Source organism: Corapipo altera, unplaced genomic scaffold, assembly GCF_003945725.1.
Source record: "Corapipo altera isolate COAL_440 unplaced genomic scaffold, ASM394572v1 61553, whole genome shotgun sequence".
Lineage (NCBI taxonomy): Eukaryota > Metazoa > Chordata > Aves > Passeriformes > Pipridae > Corapipo > Corapipo altera.
Window position 1 is genome coordinate 573964 of NW_020884918.1, and position 15589 is coordinate 589552.

Genomic DNA, 15589 nt, shown 5'->3' on the forward strand with positions numbered 1-15589 from the left:
AGATATACTTCAATGACTAGAAATCCTGCTATGAAGCAGAATGATCATTTTCCATTTGGTTTTCTGAATGCTAACAAAAACCAGCAGGAGAATTCATGTTAGGCTTCAGATATCTCCTGGCCACTCAGAAATCGCTGCTAGTGTTGTAGGCTTGCTTGCTCAGAAATTATGTGAAACATTTTCTATGCATCTTATAACATGCTTTGTGAGTGTTGTAGTAATACAAGGAGTAATTTCAAAGTCTAAACATTTCTCCTAAGGAATAATTGTCAATGGATATTTCCACAACCCACCACAGAGGTTTTTCATGAAGGAAGTTACTCATTCAAGGTAAATCTACAATAATACCAAAGTGAATAGGCTCTGTGATTGAAAATATGTCATTAGGAGAGTGCAAAATTGGCCACCATGAAAGACATCAGGGGATCATCTAAACCAGCATCTTATTTTCAATAATGACCAGTCATGGGTGATTCAGAGACCATGTAAAAAACATGAGTTTCCTCTCCTGTATTCTGAGAGTGAGAGTTTAACAGTCCCCTCATCCTGTCAAACACTGAAACTGGCTGCCAGGGAAGTGATGGAGTCACCATCCCTGGAGATATTTAAAACGTGTGTAGGCACTGTGTTTAGGGAGACAATTTAATGGTAAACATGGCAGTGCTGGGTTAATGGTTGAACGTGATGGTCTTAAAGGTTTTTTACAACCTAGATGATCTAAGATTCTGTGACTCTGAAAGGCACTGGTGACAGCAGAAGAGGAGCATTTTATAGCAAAGGAGCTGGGATGCTTTTTGTGTGCTGGATATCATGGTAGGCACATAATTTGGCTGTTTTACAGGTATTTTTGCATCTATTGCACAAAACTCAGTTGTTTTCAAGACTTATGCATATTCAAAAGAGCTTGTGCTCTTTTGTGGTGGGTCCATCACAAACCACTGTCTGGATTCAGCTTTCCAGGCCCTGACAACATTTGAATTCTAGGGAGTCTTTGTTTGATGTTCTTTCTGCTCCCACCAACACAAAACAAATCTAGCTAATGCAAATATGATAATCTTTCCAGCAGTGGGTTTAAAGGGTGCACATATAATTAAGCCACTTTTCTGTTTGGTTTTGCAGTAGCTCCATCGACTCATTGTTTATACTTTTATCATTGTGTAAACATATATTCTGAAATGTGTGGTATAAGATTTTTGAGTCAAGTGCTTTTCCTTCGGTCTCCATAAGTTCATGTGGAATGAGATCTCTCTTCCTTTCTCTTCTTCTCCCCCCCACTTATATTCTAATACAAGCAAAGGAAAAAATATGTATATGATCCAGTAGCTGCTGATGCTGTTCCCAGCTACAGATTGCAGAGAGATGCTGTGTGCAGTCAGGGATATTTCCTTTGGCAGACAGGTTAGCACAGCTCAGTTCATCAGGAACAGTGCCCAAACCTGCATTGCTTTGGTGCCTTAATTCCCTGCCATCCAATGTTGCTCAACCATCAGGCATCTTTCCTGACTGCTTTGTCAGATGACACTTTCCCACTCCGGGGCTGGTGCAGATCTCTCTATATTCAGCAATGAAGCTGCCTTTTTCCTCTCTTACTGCTCTGCTCTGGAGTCCCAGATCCTGGTATGCCCAATGCTGCCTGCACCATAGCAGGCTCAGACATATCTTACTCCTTCCATTTCTCATCCCTACCCTTTGTGAAGCTGGTCCTCTCCAGGCCAGCTGGATGCTTCCAGGTTCACACAAGGGCACTGGTATGCCACATCTTTCTGAGTACAGTCCTATTCTCATAGAAACAAGCTATGTCACCCCAAGCACCCTTTTATCCCAGCCTGTCTCTTAGAAATGGTCCTCTGAAGATGTACCTTTGAGAGCTCTGCTCCCCTACCAGACTCTGTTAGATTGCAAGGCTTTCCAAATTCTCACGTCTTTCAAGGTTTGATCCAACTTTCCTGCTTTCCTACTTCACTGCTGTTAGGCCACGTATCACTCCATGACTAGCAGGCTTGATCATTCCTTGACCTGTTCCTGCCCAAATGATATCCTTGTGCTTCAAGCCCCAGGAAAGACAGACCTGTTTCCATTTCAGCTTATTTCTCTGCCCATGGAACCACATATTGCAGCTCCTAGAATGGGCTTCTCACAGCCTAGACAGATCCTGGCAGCCCTTCACTGACTACCTGTCTCTATTCCAGCAGCCTGAAACCCTCTCAGCAAAGGTCTTCATTCCAGATAGCACCAGATATCTTCCCTAAATACCTGCTGTCCTATCTCACAAGAGGGGAATGGCTTATGTGTCCCAAAGGCAAAATTCATCTTGTTAATGCTAATGCATCTCACCAGCAACCCTATTTTTTTGTCTTTAGACCAGCCTGGCTGTGACAGCACCAGCACTGACCAGCTGGACACATATATACACCAATAAACCAGTGTAGGACACTGTAGGATGTTTTATGACATTTGAAGGGTGCTCAGACACAAAGAAAAGTTGTGTGTGCGATAAAACTGAGAAGGAAGTGTCACAGAATCATAGAATTGTTAAGGTTGGAAAAGACGTCTGAGATCACAGAGTCCAACCATTAACCCAGCACTGCCAAGCCCACCACTAAACCAAGTCCTAAAGTGCCACAGCTACACGTCTTTTAAACACCTCCAGGGATGGACACTCAACCACTGCCAAGGGCAGCCTGTTACAAAGAAACCTTTTCCAATACCCAGTCCAAACCTCCCCTGATGGAACTTGAGGCCCTTTACTCTGGTACTGTCACTTGTAACCAGGGAGAAGAGATCGATGCTTGCCTGGCTGCAGGTGACTATAACAGAGAGATAATATGTCCTACCAGGTCTTCTCTGGGATGTGGCCAGACCTTCCCTCCCTTTTCCCTCTCCACCCCTCTGTCCCCTTACCTGAGGTTGGTGTCATGGGGGCGGCTGCCAGGCCGTTCATGTTCAGAGCTGCCATCTGCTGCATCTGGGCCGCTGCAAAGGCTGCCATGGGGTTCAGGTATCCGCCCTGCGCCACCGAGGCCATAATCGCGGCCTGCTGCTGCATCAGCTGGAACAAAGAGAGCAGGGAAAAAATATCACGCGGTCACTGGCTGGGCAGCCTGTGGCACCAGCATCAGGGTGTGGGCCTGGTGAGGGTGTGATGCACCCCTCTCTTTTGAGATGTCAGCACACCGTGCCTGTGGTACCCCCCAGGCCTCGCCTTCCTCCTCACTACAGGAGCTGGAGGCAAAGGTTGTCTTTTCATCTTGGGGTCTTTGTGGTCCCCATCCTCTCCATGTGTTCCCCCAGTGTGGAGATCTCCCGTGAGCTGGACACAACCCTCTGACTCCCTGCTACTTTTCTGATAAGAAGGGCAGACAAAAGACTTTATACATGGAAAAGACTATATACTACCTGAGCAAAGAGGTTTCATGGCTTACATTGCTTATATCAAAGTTCTGGGAAAGCTCTGGTGGTTAGTGATGGGAGACCAGTGTACGCAGGGAAAGTGGATTCCTTCTCCAAAGCAGCAAGCCTGGCTAGTTCTCTAGGGATAACCTGATTTTTTTCCATCTGTCAGTGAGAAAAATCACTTTTTCTGAGCCTGCTAGGAAGTGTCTGGTGGGTACAGAGCAAAACCATGACCGAACCTTTTGACCAGATTATGGCACCTATTTCCAATACAACCAAGCAGAGACCTCCAGAAGAGCTGTACAAGAGAAGGGAGTTCCCCTACTTTAGCAAGATTAATATTGCCTAATGCGAAAACCCCTTTCCCATGTTTTTGATCTGGGCTGACTTCCTCTATTAATTTTTTTCCAGAAAGTGGTCAAAATACTGCTTGTTTCAGGGTACCTACCAAAAGCAGAAATAAGTAACCCAGTCTATATTTTCAGGCATTCTGGGGGTAAAAATTTTGGAGCAGAAGGCTGGTGAATGGTTGTACATGCTGGAAATGTTTCTTTCATTAAAACCAGACTTTGTTATCATTATGTTACACTCCAAACCTAGCACACAGATGGTGCAGTTCACGTGTACACTATGGCTGCAGTGGGCTTATAAAATGTTCCTGGTGTGAAGGATAAGACAGTTTGGTTGAAGCTACCTCTTGTCTCCTTCCCTGTAGCTGTACAAAGAGTCAGACAGGGTACGTCCAAGTATCCAATCCTCAGCAGTGACCAGTGGTGGATGCTTAGAGATGATATGGGGGAAAGAAGATGCACAGAGAGTAAAGCCTTACTCTGTACATTGCTGAACCTCTGGTAATCTGTGCCTTGATAATAATAGTGGAAAAGAAAAATATTTTCCTGTAGTGATTTTAAAAGTGACTCATGTCTGTGTTGTCTCCAGAATTGGAGTAACTCTGTTTTGCTGCTGTCTGTCATTTTACTCTCTCTCCCATCCAGAAATCACCTTCTGATGCTGTTCTTTAAGCACATGGGACATGCTTCTCAGCATTAAACAGATCTCAAAAGTCATGGCAAGGAACACACTGTTCCCTACTGTTAGCTTTAATACAGAAATAACAGCTAAATTAGATATTCATACACATACGCACTAAAAGAAACCAATGAATGCCTTGAATGAACCCTTGAAAATGAACTGCACTCATTCAAATACTGAAACTCGTCACCACCAGTAAAGGGTGCTGTGCCACTGACCTGCTGAATAACCATGCACATGTTGTGGAAACTTGCCTTGGTTTCTCCAGCAATAAAATGGGACACAGGATACCTATCTCCCCACACAGGAGTGCCTTCAGATCTACAGATGAAAAGTGTTGTATTGGAATTGAGAATTATTTTTTGAAACCTAATGCAGGTTGGAGGCAAAGTGGTGGCTTTTCCTTTGATTGTTAATTACCCTTTTTTATTATACCCTGCATAAGACACTTTCACATTTTAATTAGTGATATCCTGTTCTTTGTAATTACTGATGGAGTGATTAGACAATCTTTTCTATTATAGCACAATGCTGATTCCTCTTTAAGGAATACATTTGTTTCTAGACATTATTTGGGTTTATTCTGCAGAGAAGGTACTGAGCAGGTGATTTTAGAAAGTATACCAATAAAGTGAATGAGGAAGGGGAAGCCTATCCATCTTTAACACTGGATTAACTCCAGCACTAGGTGTGCTGACTCATATCTCATTTTCTGTGCTGGGTATTTTTACCCAGGACAGAGGAGGCTGGTTGCAGAAATGATGGCCAAGATCTATGCCTACAGGATCTCTGTAGCTCTGCAGACCCAAGTAACATCTCTCTGAGATGGATGCAGTTGCAAGGGCTGGGAACATTCCCAGTCTTGCCCTTGACAAGTTTTCTCTGCTTTTCTCCAAAAGTGACCAGAGCTGCATGAACAAGCCCACCTCAGAACAGAGAGTGATGTATGGCTGGTTGTATGTGTGCCACAGTCTTGCTGGCAGATATCAGCCTGGTATTTGAACCAGAGACATTCTAGAGCAGGCAGAGGACTATTTTTTTGGCATTTCCCTCTGTCAGGTTCAGTAAACTAAATACAGATCGGGTTTGCTGTGAGCTGGTCACCCACCATGGTTGATGTGATAACAGGCAGAGGAATCTAGGCCAAGATTTGTCTCTCCCTTCTGCACCCAAATGCCTCTGGGCAGATGGATTGCAGCTTTGTTTCTCCCTGTGGACTGGATGTGGAACCTCAATTGATTGGTACAGCTGCACCTACCAATGCAGTTAGATGAAATCATTTCCACCCCTTACCTGGTCCTCAGCAGATATTTTTGGAACTTGGTTCACATCCATTTAAAAGAAAGGTGTTAATCCCATTTTTTGTGCTTCACCTGTGCTGCTGAGAAACAGGGCTCTATCTAAAAAGTTGCTGCATTGGCAATAGTAGTACAAATGATTCTACTGCTCCAAAGAAAATCTCCATTTTGCACTCAACAGAGCTACGCAGTCACTTGTGACATTAATTATGGCTTATGCAACTTTTTCTCCCGCTTATGGATGTCTCTAAGCTGTTCAGAGTTAACAATGGCAGATGCTCCTCCTGTTTGCAAATCAGGTAACCTCAGTGTGTCACTTCTTGTGCTTTCAGAGGGATTATAAATTTGCACTGGAAGGTGCATGATTGCAGAGTATGCCTTGGCTACAGTCATGTTTCTTTTTGCAGTGCAATGTCATTCATGCCCTTCTGTCACGGACCTTTGGAGAGAAGAAGGTATTTTCTCTCTCCTTATGAGAAGAACTAGATGTTCCTAATCTACTGATCTGTGCTGAAGGTGCAGGGTCTGCAGTCTAAAGCCTGGTGGATTTCAGTGAAATGGTCTCTTAAAACTGGCCATACTCCCACAGAGACTGAATTAGGACTGTGAGGAGCAAAGAGGTTAAACTTAGCTTAGGGTTAAAAAGCTAATGCAGTAAAAATAAAGTCCTAAGCTGTGTTTTGGTAAACTAGATCAAGTGCTTCAGCTACAACAGAGATCCTGCAGAGAGCAGTCACCCGGTTTCTGTTATGCTCAGTGCTCTGTGGAGGTACTCTCCAAGATGTCCTAGAAACCTAGCATGCTGAAATAAGCTGGAGCCCTTCACATCATGACCCAAAAGACACAGACCTCACTGCAGTCTCTGGGTTAACCTAGGGTTACCAAGAGCTGGGAGGAGTAGAGCTTCCCACATCTGAACACAGATGTGTACCCCAGTTAACTGGCTTTGCTACTTTGGCTAGAGAGTGGACCTCCACTTGTTCTAAAACTGTCTGGACATTTCAACTCTTGACAACCCTCCTGCCTCCTTTCTAAGGTCACAGGTCCCATTCACACCTGTCCTGCTCTTGTTGGATGTGCTCAGGGGTAAAGGTTAAGGGGAAAGAAGAGGGAGCTCCCACCCAGCCCAGTGGTCAAAGCCTGACTGAGTACAGTGGCACAATGCAGGTAGGAGGACAGGAACTCAGTCACCTTGGAAGAAGTTGACAGGATAAAATCTACCTCCTCCCCTCCCAGGATGGCTCCAGGGAAATTTACAAAAGGAGAGCAAGTCCTGTAAGGGTCACCAGTCTTCCTTATAAAACCTCCAGGGCATTCCCAGTGAAAGTCACCCCACTCCTTCCCCAGCTCCCCCGGAAGACAAATGTCCCATCCACTCTCTTTTCACTTTGAAAGAGACCCAGCGTATGGTCCCAGTTAATAAAATTGTAGAAAGTGAGGCAATGACCCCACCAGAGGCAAATCAATAGCAGCAGGGCCCCTGGGTATTGTGTACTTTAAAATATGCCATTTGAAATGCAGATTTTCCCTGCCTGGGCTGGGGCTACAGAGCACTAATCAGGAAGGCAGCAGCCTTATTATCTCAGACTGATCCAAGGGGATGTAGAGGAGCTTTTCCCTCCCTTAACTGAAAGGACGTATTTCCTTTTGGTTCTCTTACTTCCTTGGCATGACCTTTGCCTCAGCATTTAGAGACTTTTCCCATCCATTTTAAAGATTCATTCCTTCTTTCCTGCTAACTTTTCTTTTGCTCAAATATTTATCTCCTGAGGAGACCAGGAGATGTTACCAGACTGGTTCCTGCCACACCTCAAGACAGCACCTCAAGAGGCAGAGAACCTGCAGTTGCCATCCCAATGCTTGAGAACTGGTGGGGCAGGTGGAGAGATGCTGGTAAAGCCATCCAAACCATGGGAAGGTGTAGCAATGATGGTTGATCAATAGAGGGAGATGGAAGGATTTGTCTCACACATCTTTTTGCTACCTTGAGTTGCAACTGTACTCAAGGGCAAGAAATACTCTCTTTTTTCTTACAGGAGGAACAATTGCACGGAGAGATGAAGGAACTTTCTCAAGGTCAAAAACTCCTGTTGGAAATAGGACAAGAAAGTACAGCCTGCCTTGCTGAGCCCCCAAAAGAAATGCATGTGAAAATGAAAAGGGGAAGAGGAGAAAGGGAGATTATTTCCGATTAACTCTTTTTGAAATAGTGTGATCATTACCCTTGGAGAGGTCTTACTCTGAATGATGTGATGACTTTCCCCTTTTTTTTCAGTGTTATTTGCCATCCTTGTCTCTGAACGACATGATTTTTTTTGACTTTTAACATTCTTCATTTAGTATAATAAAAGTAATAACAGCATCCCACACTTCCCACCTCTAACAATCTATATAGACACTTAGCTAATGAATCCTCATGTTAACCCTGTGGTAGAAAGAGCTAAGCAAAGTGATCAATCAAGCAGCAAGAGGACTCATATCTGGTAAAGTCACAGAATTGGCAAATTCTCTTTTACCTAACTGGCCATTAGGAGGTAAAACTAAAAATACCTTTCAAGCCTTCAAACAGACAGAAGATGATTGGTAAAAAAGCCAAAATAGTCTTTCATACATTTTTAATATCTTCAAGAAAACAGAAATTTCTGTTTTGAAAGTAAAATTTAAATTTAATTAAAATTTTTTTAAAAAATCAAACAAATGTGCAACACCTGTATTCATGTGCCTTAGTGTCTTTCCAGTCTGATACACAATAGTTCAGGTTTCTGATTTTCTGTGAACTGTGGAAAAAACCCAAAGCCTAAAAAAGATTGTACAGAGAGCCCAAATGTGAGTGTTCATTATTTCTGAATTACCAGGGAGCTGGTGGTCAGAAACATGGTATTAGCCCTGCTACAGAGTATTATGGCCTCAAAATAGCTTCCTCTCCTGGAACAGATCAGAGCAAGTGATTTGCGTATCAGGTAGTATTTACCAAATATACTGTCTCATTTTGGCTATTTAAATGTAATAACTATTATATCCAGAAGATAGCCTATAGTCAGTAATTTTCCCCCAATTTCATAAGGCTAGCTGATTTTTTTTTAAAGTATCTTTCCAAAATAATTTCACAGTACAAATTAAATAAATTTAGGAAGAAGAGATTCTTCCCATCAGCACTACCTCAGATTATTTAGCAGAAATATCCTTTCATCTCCACAGGAGCTGGACAGCGAAGTAGAAGGGGACACCTAGGCTTTTGTGGTCAGTATGGTAGTCATTGCTGCCCTAACTTCCCAAGAAGACCAGTTATGATGATGACTGATAGATCTGCTGTGCTGGACATTTCCAGATTTGTTGCAGTTTTTGTCTGGAGTTTGGGAGCAGCAGCAATTTATACTTTTTCAGAGTGAGGGGAGCTGGGATTTACTGATGGGAAAGGACTTGCTCCAGGTCAGAGAGCAAATGCTAGCATTGCCTATGTTGTCTCTGTCCCAATCTGTTTTTACTCACAAACTCTATGCCTATCCCTGCTGCAGAGTGCAATCAGTCCCAAGGCTGGAGTTTGGCCAGAAGACCATGACTAACATTCCCACCCCATTTTTTATGCAAACTTGATTTAAGACTTTGATCTTATCTTAAATAATTTAAAAATTAAATAATTTATACTGTATCTGTCACTTTCCAAGGCTCTTTCCTTTGTTCTTGCTTTGCTCTTCTGCATTTTCCCATCTCCCTAACCCTTTTTTGATCTGTGAACATTTCCTTTCTGCGTGGTGGGGCATCACTGACACGAGACAGCTCCTAACTATTCCTTGACACTTTCTGAACAGAAAGTCCTACAGGAACTTTTGCCACCATTGTTTGTTTGGGCTAGGATTGTACTACCACTATTCACAGTCTGTTTTGATTTTCACTGCTTGTGATTTTGGGCTTGGCCATCCCACCTCTTACCAAGATCTAAGAAGGTGTGCTGTGCTCCTCTGAGGTAGAGTGTGTCCCTGCAGGTTCATTCTTGTCTGGCAGCAAATCAAGGTGGTGCCAGCTAGCATCACTCTCCTTCTCTCCAGACGGAATTCAAATCTATACCTCAACCTGGCCTTAACTTAAACTGCAGAAACAGCTATCAACACCCAGCTGGTGTATATTCACAGTAACCTGACACCAAAAAGAGCTGATGCTCTGTACACGTGTGAAATAAAAGAAATAATTGCCCCATAAAAGGAGAAGTTAAATGAGTATGGGAAGATATTGCTAAAAAGAAAAAAAACTAAAACAAACAAACAAACAAAAAACAAACTAACAAACAACCCCAAAAAACCCAATCCCAAAAAAACCCACCAAACCAAATCCAACAAACAAAAAGAACAAACCACCAGTCTCTGAAACAAATTAGTGTAGGGTCTCTGGGAGCTTTAGGAAGCCATGAAATTTGACTTGTCTTGAGCTGCATGCAAAAGAGGTGAAGTGAGTCTGGTGTGGCTTTCTGTGTCACTGAAACAGCATACAGTGTTGGTGCCAAGCTTTGTCTGGTCTGCTTGCAGGTGGCACATGAGGAGGGGATGGAAAACTGCAAACAGTGGAGAAGTCCCTTTTCTTCCTCATATTTTTTACCTCTGGGTCTGAGGCCATATGGCTGCTGAACCCAAGGACTGGTTGCTTGCCTGATGTGAGGCTGCCACTGTTATCAAGGTTAAAGTTGTTTAAGTTGAGGCTAAGTGGGTTGACAGCGTGCAGCAGCAGCAGCAGCAGGGAGTGAACTGCTACATGGCCAGTTGCTGAGCTGTAAGGCAGGTAACTTAGAGAGGAGCTGGGGCCCAAATCAGTCCTGATGGTAACATTGAAGACTGTCAGTCAAACACTGATGGACTGAGGCCCTCACTGCTTCTCCTCAGAGGGTTTGCAAACCCACAGGTGCCCATCAATCTATCATGTGGGTTTCTGATGCACCAGCCACCTTGATGGATTGAGACCTTTTTGCAGGAGCTAATCCAGTCACAGTGATGTGCAAGATGCTTCTCTGGGGGAAATACAGCAAGAAACTGCATCGTACGGGACTTGAACAACTTCCTCTCTGGGGGCAGACCATTAGAAACTATTGATAAACTGCTGTCACGGTATTGCTTGAGAAGTCTTACATAGAGACATGAGTCAGGTGTGGACTGTAGGGGGATAGCTGAGAGTGCAGACTACAAGTATGAATTAGAGAGCTTAATGTCTCCTGCTTGTTCTGACCTTACTACCAAGCACTGAAGCACTTCTTGCACTTGTGTTCCTGCCCTACCACTGTGTGAAAACTCATGGAGGGACTGCGCAAGAGAGAGCCATGTCCCTGAGGGAGAAGAGGAAATAAATAAATCTGATCATCAGCTTTATTTGTACATGGGGAAACAAGGCCAGGGAGTCAAGTAATTCACTGAGTATCACAAGAGTTGCTGGTGGCCATGGCATCACCCGTCATGACAGTCCTGATCCTGATGTTTCACCTTCCCTCCTCTTGACTTGCATTAGCTCTTTGACTCCATTTTCGGCCGAATAAAACTGCTCTCTCCCTTTTCCTCTTCCTTATCGATCCCTCCATCTCCTGCTGGCATTTGTGAGGTGCCAATCACCTTGATATATAAGAGCCAGCAGTCTGAGGTGGATTAATCAGGACCGAGGGAACGCCACAGAGCCTCGAAGCTCCCTTCCTTCCCTTTTATGTGAGACTGTGAGATGAAACAGATAGGGAGGCTGATTGAGAGACAGCATCTGAGCACGCTCTGGGTGTACAGGCGCCAAACGGGAATGTGATCCCATCATTTAGACAGCTCTGAAGTCCCCAGGGTAATTGGTGTCACCAGCTTGTCATATCCAATGGGTCAAGATCTAAAACTTATTCTTTCCCCATTATTAGCATATTTATCAGGGGGAAAAAAAAAGATAATGGGTCCAATTCTGCTTTCGCAGAATTCAATATGAAAAATATTCATTTGTTTCAATGGGTGGGAGCAGATCAGGAATTGTTTTCACTCTTCCTTCAGCCATAAATCCTCAACTACTGTCCCTGCATTATCTGGTGAGAAATGGAGGAAACTTTTGTCATGTAAAGGAGCAGACTTGCATTCTCTCATATCAGGATTAACCTAGGCTGGAAATTAGAAAAGTTACTCTAGATTAAAAATAATACAAGAAGAGTTTTTGGACCAGAGCATCAGGACAGTGGCGTCTTTACCGTCTCTCCAGCTGCCTGATCAATACCTGTAGAGTAACACTGAAGCCACATCTCCTGCCTGACAACCTCTACAAATGTTCATCCCAAGCTATTTGTGGGTTGCCTCCCGTTAATCTCTCTGATATGTAGGGGCAAAAATCCTGCATCCCTCTACCAGGCTGCTGACCACTGACCTGGGCTCAGATGGGATTTACTGTCTCTTTTCCAACTCCTGTAGCCTTCCCTGGCCAGGAGGACAGTTAAACACAGGCAGGCTGGGGAGGGAACAGTTCTTCTATCACATGAGGAAGGGAGTAGAGGACAAAGGAAGAGACAGAGATTGACTTAGTCTGGGAGTAAAAATGGAGACAGAAAAAAGAAGTAAACCCAGAATTTTTCTAGGCAAGAGTGAATTAAAAAGTCCAGAACTTCACCAAGAGCTGAAGCTGGGAGGAGAGAGGGGGAACTTCTGTGGAGCTCTACAGCACATCCTCACACCTCTACATGGCTCACACAAGGGGTAGACGGGGTTGTACCAAGGGTTCAGTGAGGCTCAGGACCCCCAGAGAAGGACAGAAATTTCCAGATCTTCAAGTTAACAAACAAACATGGGCATGTGATGGGAAATACATGGTACCAACAAACAAGAAAGAAACAGTCAGGGAAGAAAACAAAGCCTGGTGGTCAGTGCACTGAAGGAAGTATGGGTACAACAGAGTGTGATTCCTGAGCTAGCCCTGTAAACCTCAGGTAAGACATTTGGTCTCTTGTTCAGGAATATGTTACTCTGGAAAATGGTACTTCCCTCCTGTACACAAATTTTGCCACCAAACAGATGAAGCACTCAGACACGCTGCCTGCAAATGTGCTCTAGAGGAGGCAACAAAATCACTGGGGAGTATTGTGTCTATTGTTGTCTGCCTCCTGCAGGTATCACCTCTACCTGCCTCTGAAATACATGAGAGTCCAAGTTACCTGAACCCAACCTTGTCTTGCAGGTCCTTGTTAATTGCAGCCTAAGAAATAGTACTAATGCCAGAGACATCCATTTCAGGGCATCATCAAAAGCCCAGCTCCCTGTACAATCACATCTTCTCAGGGGCCCAGTGTCCACGTTTGGTATGTACATAAAGTATCTGAAACAACTCCAAGAGGACTTTTTCCCAGTGCACTTAAATCATACTATTTTGGGAAGCCAGCACTGTATATGTGCATATCTGCTTGTCTATTTTGTTATTATCTAGTATGCTTTCATGAACCTAAAAACATTTCTGCCAACAACTGCCATTTCATCCTGTGGTCACTCCAAGGTACCCAGAAGCCACATGGTGACATGAGGCAGAGAACTAGGATAAGCTGAATTCAGGCTTATTTTATCCAAATACTCAAAGGCTAGTTGTGCTTTTATTTTACAGCAATGGTTTAGACCCCATAGGAAGTGTTTTGTATGGGTCCACACATGATCATGGTGTGGTTACTTCTAGAACTGGCTACTGCACCTCTGAGACTTGCCTGGGAGATTCCCTTGTCTGCCCTGGAAAATATTCCCAATTCCACGAACATGTGTAGAGTCAAGGTCTATACTTACTGCCTGTGCATAGGCGCCATAAGCCCCAAACTGGATGGCCATGGGGTTGAACATGCCCATTTGTCCTGCCATTTGCTGCATGCGCCTCATTGTACGCTCCTTGTCCGTGTCCGCAAACTTCACCACCAGGCTTGAAGAGGCTCCCTGCAGGAGAGGAAACAAAAGGACACACAAGAGGGAATGAGCTAGATACACAGTTGCTCACCAATCTATACGTGTAACAACACAGACTTGGTACAACAAAATTCTGATGGAGCTGACTTTTTCCATGCAAAAAAAGTCAGGTTTTTGAATTTGACCCTTGCAAGGGGCTGAGAGCATCAGGAAGGAAGTAAAGGACCCAGGAGGGTGAATGCCAGTAGCCTGTTTCATAATTTCCTCTTAAATTCAAAGTCCTAGCCTGTCATTCATGTTCCCTCTGCAAAAGTTTTTGCCTTATTCTTTCAACCTTCAGGCCCATTAGGTTGTTCTCATAAGAGGACAACGATCTGAACTCAGTGCAGCAAAATGTAAGAGGTTTTGCTAAATGAATGGATTTGTGGACCAATTTGTTTTGGTGGAATGTGCGAGGTTTCTGCATTCTAGACCCCTGAATTGGATTACCCTTTCATGCTGCTCTCTTGTAACCCATAGTGAGAAATCTCTGCCCAGCCTTGGAGATGAGAGTCAGTATCATGGGCAGAGCGTATGTATCATCATGAGACAACATCTCTTCTGCACTGTTAGATTAGGGGAGCAAAAATAGTTCCTGATGGACCTGAGTTTCCTCTTAGAAAATAGAGACTACTACACAACCCCCCACATTTAAAGTTACACATCTCCAGGAAAGCTTTATGATATTAGGATTTTGTCTACAGTCAACACCAGTGCAGAACTACAGATGACCATCAGAACCGCCTGCAGAAAAGTGTGAAAAACATAGTGCTTTTGGGATAAAAGAAATCCCTCTCCTTCCCAAAATGAGATGAAAGGTCAGTAGCTGCAATCCTTACATTTCTCATAGGAGGCAGAGATGGGAAGAAACAGATCTACTTAGGAAGGAAGGCACTGGTATTTTTTTGTCTGGCTCCAAGGAAGTCCCAACTTCATGAGTTGGTTGACTCCCCACAGGGTGTTCTCCCTGGGGATGGAGGAGATGCAGAGAAGAGAGAATCTGGCCACTGCCCTGGCAGCAGGGGATAGTTGCCTCGGTACCTAGCCTGCCATCAAGCCTGGGGAGAACAGGTGAGCTGTCAGGAGGCTGATAAAAGGCAGCTGAAATCATTGTGCTCCTATGGTACACTTCCCTTTCGACAAACTGGTATTCATTGCTGGAAATACAGTCAGCCGGAAATTACCAGCTCAGCCTCCGGCTGTGGCAGTAGAGGAAGACCAGCTCCATGCCAGAGGAGCTGAGCTATTTCAGGGCACTCTTTTTTCTGACAGAGGTGGATTTTCTCAGATTGCACAGGAACAATATTATTAACTGGCTTGCACGCACTCCTGTGTAACTGCAAGCACAAAAAATAGTCTCGGTGAAAGCAGAGTTGCTCTGCTACAAACTGGGAAGAATGTAGTAAACCACAGATATGGATGCACATATATATAAGTCTGAGCTATACATATTCAATAGCCTCTCCAGATCCTCGGTTATGAATAAAGACTTGAGGAATTAACTTGCTAAAAAAAGACCCCAACAATCTAAGGCCACACAATGAGCGATGTTCCCCCGGATTAGCAGTCTGTTCTGGGAGAAAGTGATTTTCATTGGTAAAGAATCTTTCTTTTTGACCTGTTAGTCTCTCTCTAATAAATCTATAACCTGCTAACACAATGTGGTGAAGAGCAAGGTTTTGAAAGAAGTGCTTCAGGAAAACAAAGGGACAGAGAGATGAATGCTCCATTCAAGGATGGAGAGCAATCTTCAGAAGTTATTAAAAAACCAAAACAGAAGGGGGAGTGGAAGGGGGAGAGGAAAAAAAATCTAGCCAAAATTCCCCTGCATTTCTGTTGAAGGCTAGATGACTTTTGATTTTTTTTTACATCACATGATGTAGTTATTGATCCTTCCCCAAATCACACTCTTAATTGCAGCTCATCGACAAATGAATATTTTAATGCATACATTTC

The 15589-nt window shown here is 43.9% G+C and overlaps 1 protein-coding gene across 18 annotated transcripts in view; it reads right to left on the bottom strand.

The window, feature by feature from the left end:
- Nucleotides 1-15589, bottom strand: part of CELF4 (CUGBP Elav-like family member 4) — a 700139-nt gene that overhangs the window by 69004 nt on the left and 615546 nt on the right. For 17 of the 18 annotated variants that reach the window (XR_003529771.1, XM_027656113.1, XM_027656110.1 and 14 more), the window contains 2 exons: nucleotides 13481-13624; nucleotides 2902-3049 (listed from right to left, as the gene is read on the bottom strand). Coding sequence is in view for 17 of the 18 variants with exons in the window: in XM_027656113.1 (XP_027511914.1) it covers nucleotides 2902-3049; nucleotides 13481-13624 (292 nt within the window). In the remaining variant the exon portion in view is untranslated. The remainder of the gene's footprint in view (nucleotides 1-2901; nucleotides 3050-13480; nucleotides 13625-15589) is intronic. The other variant, XM_027656114.1, reaches the window with a different exon arrangement.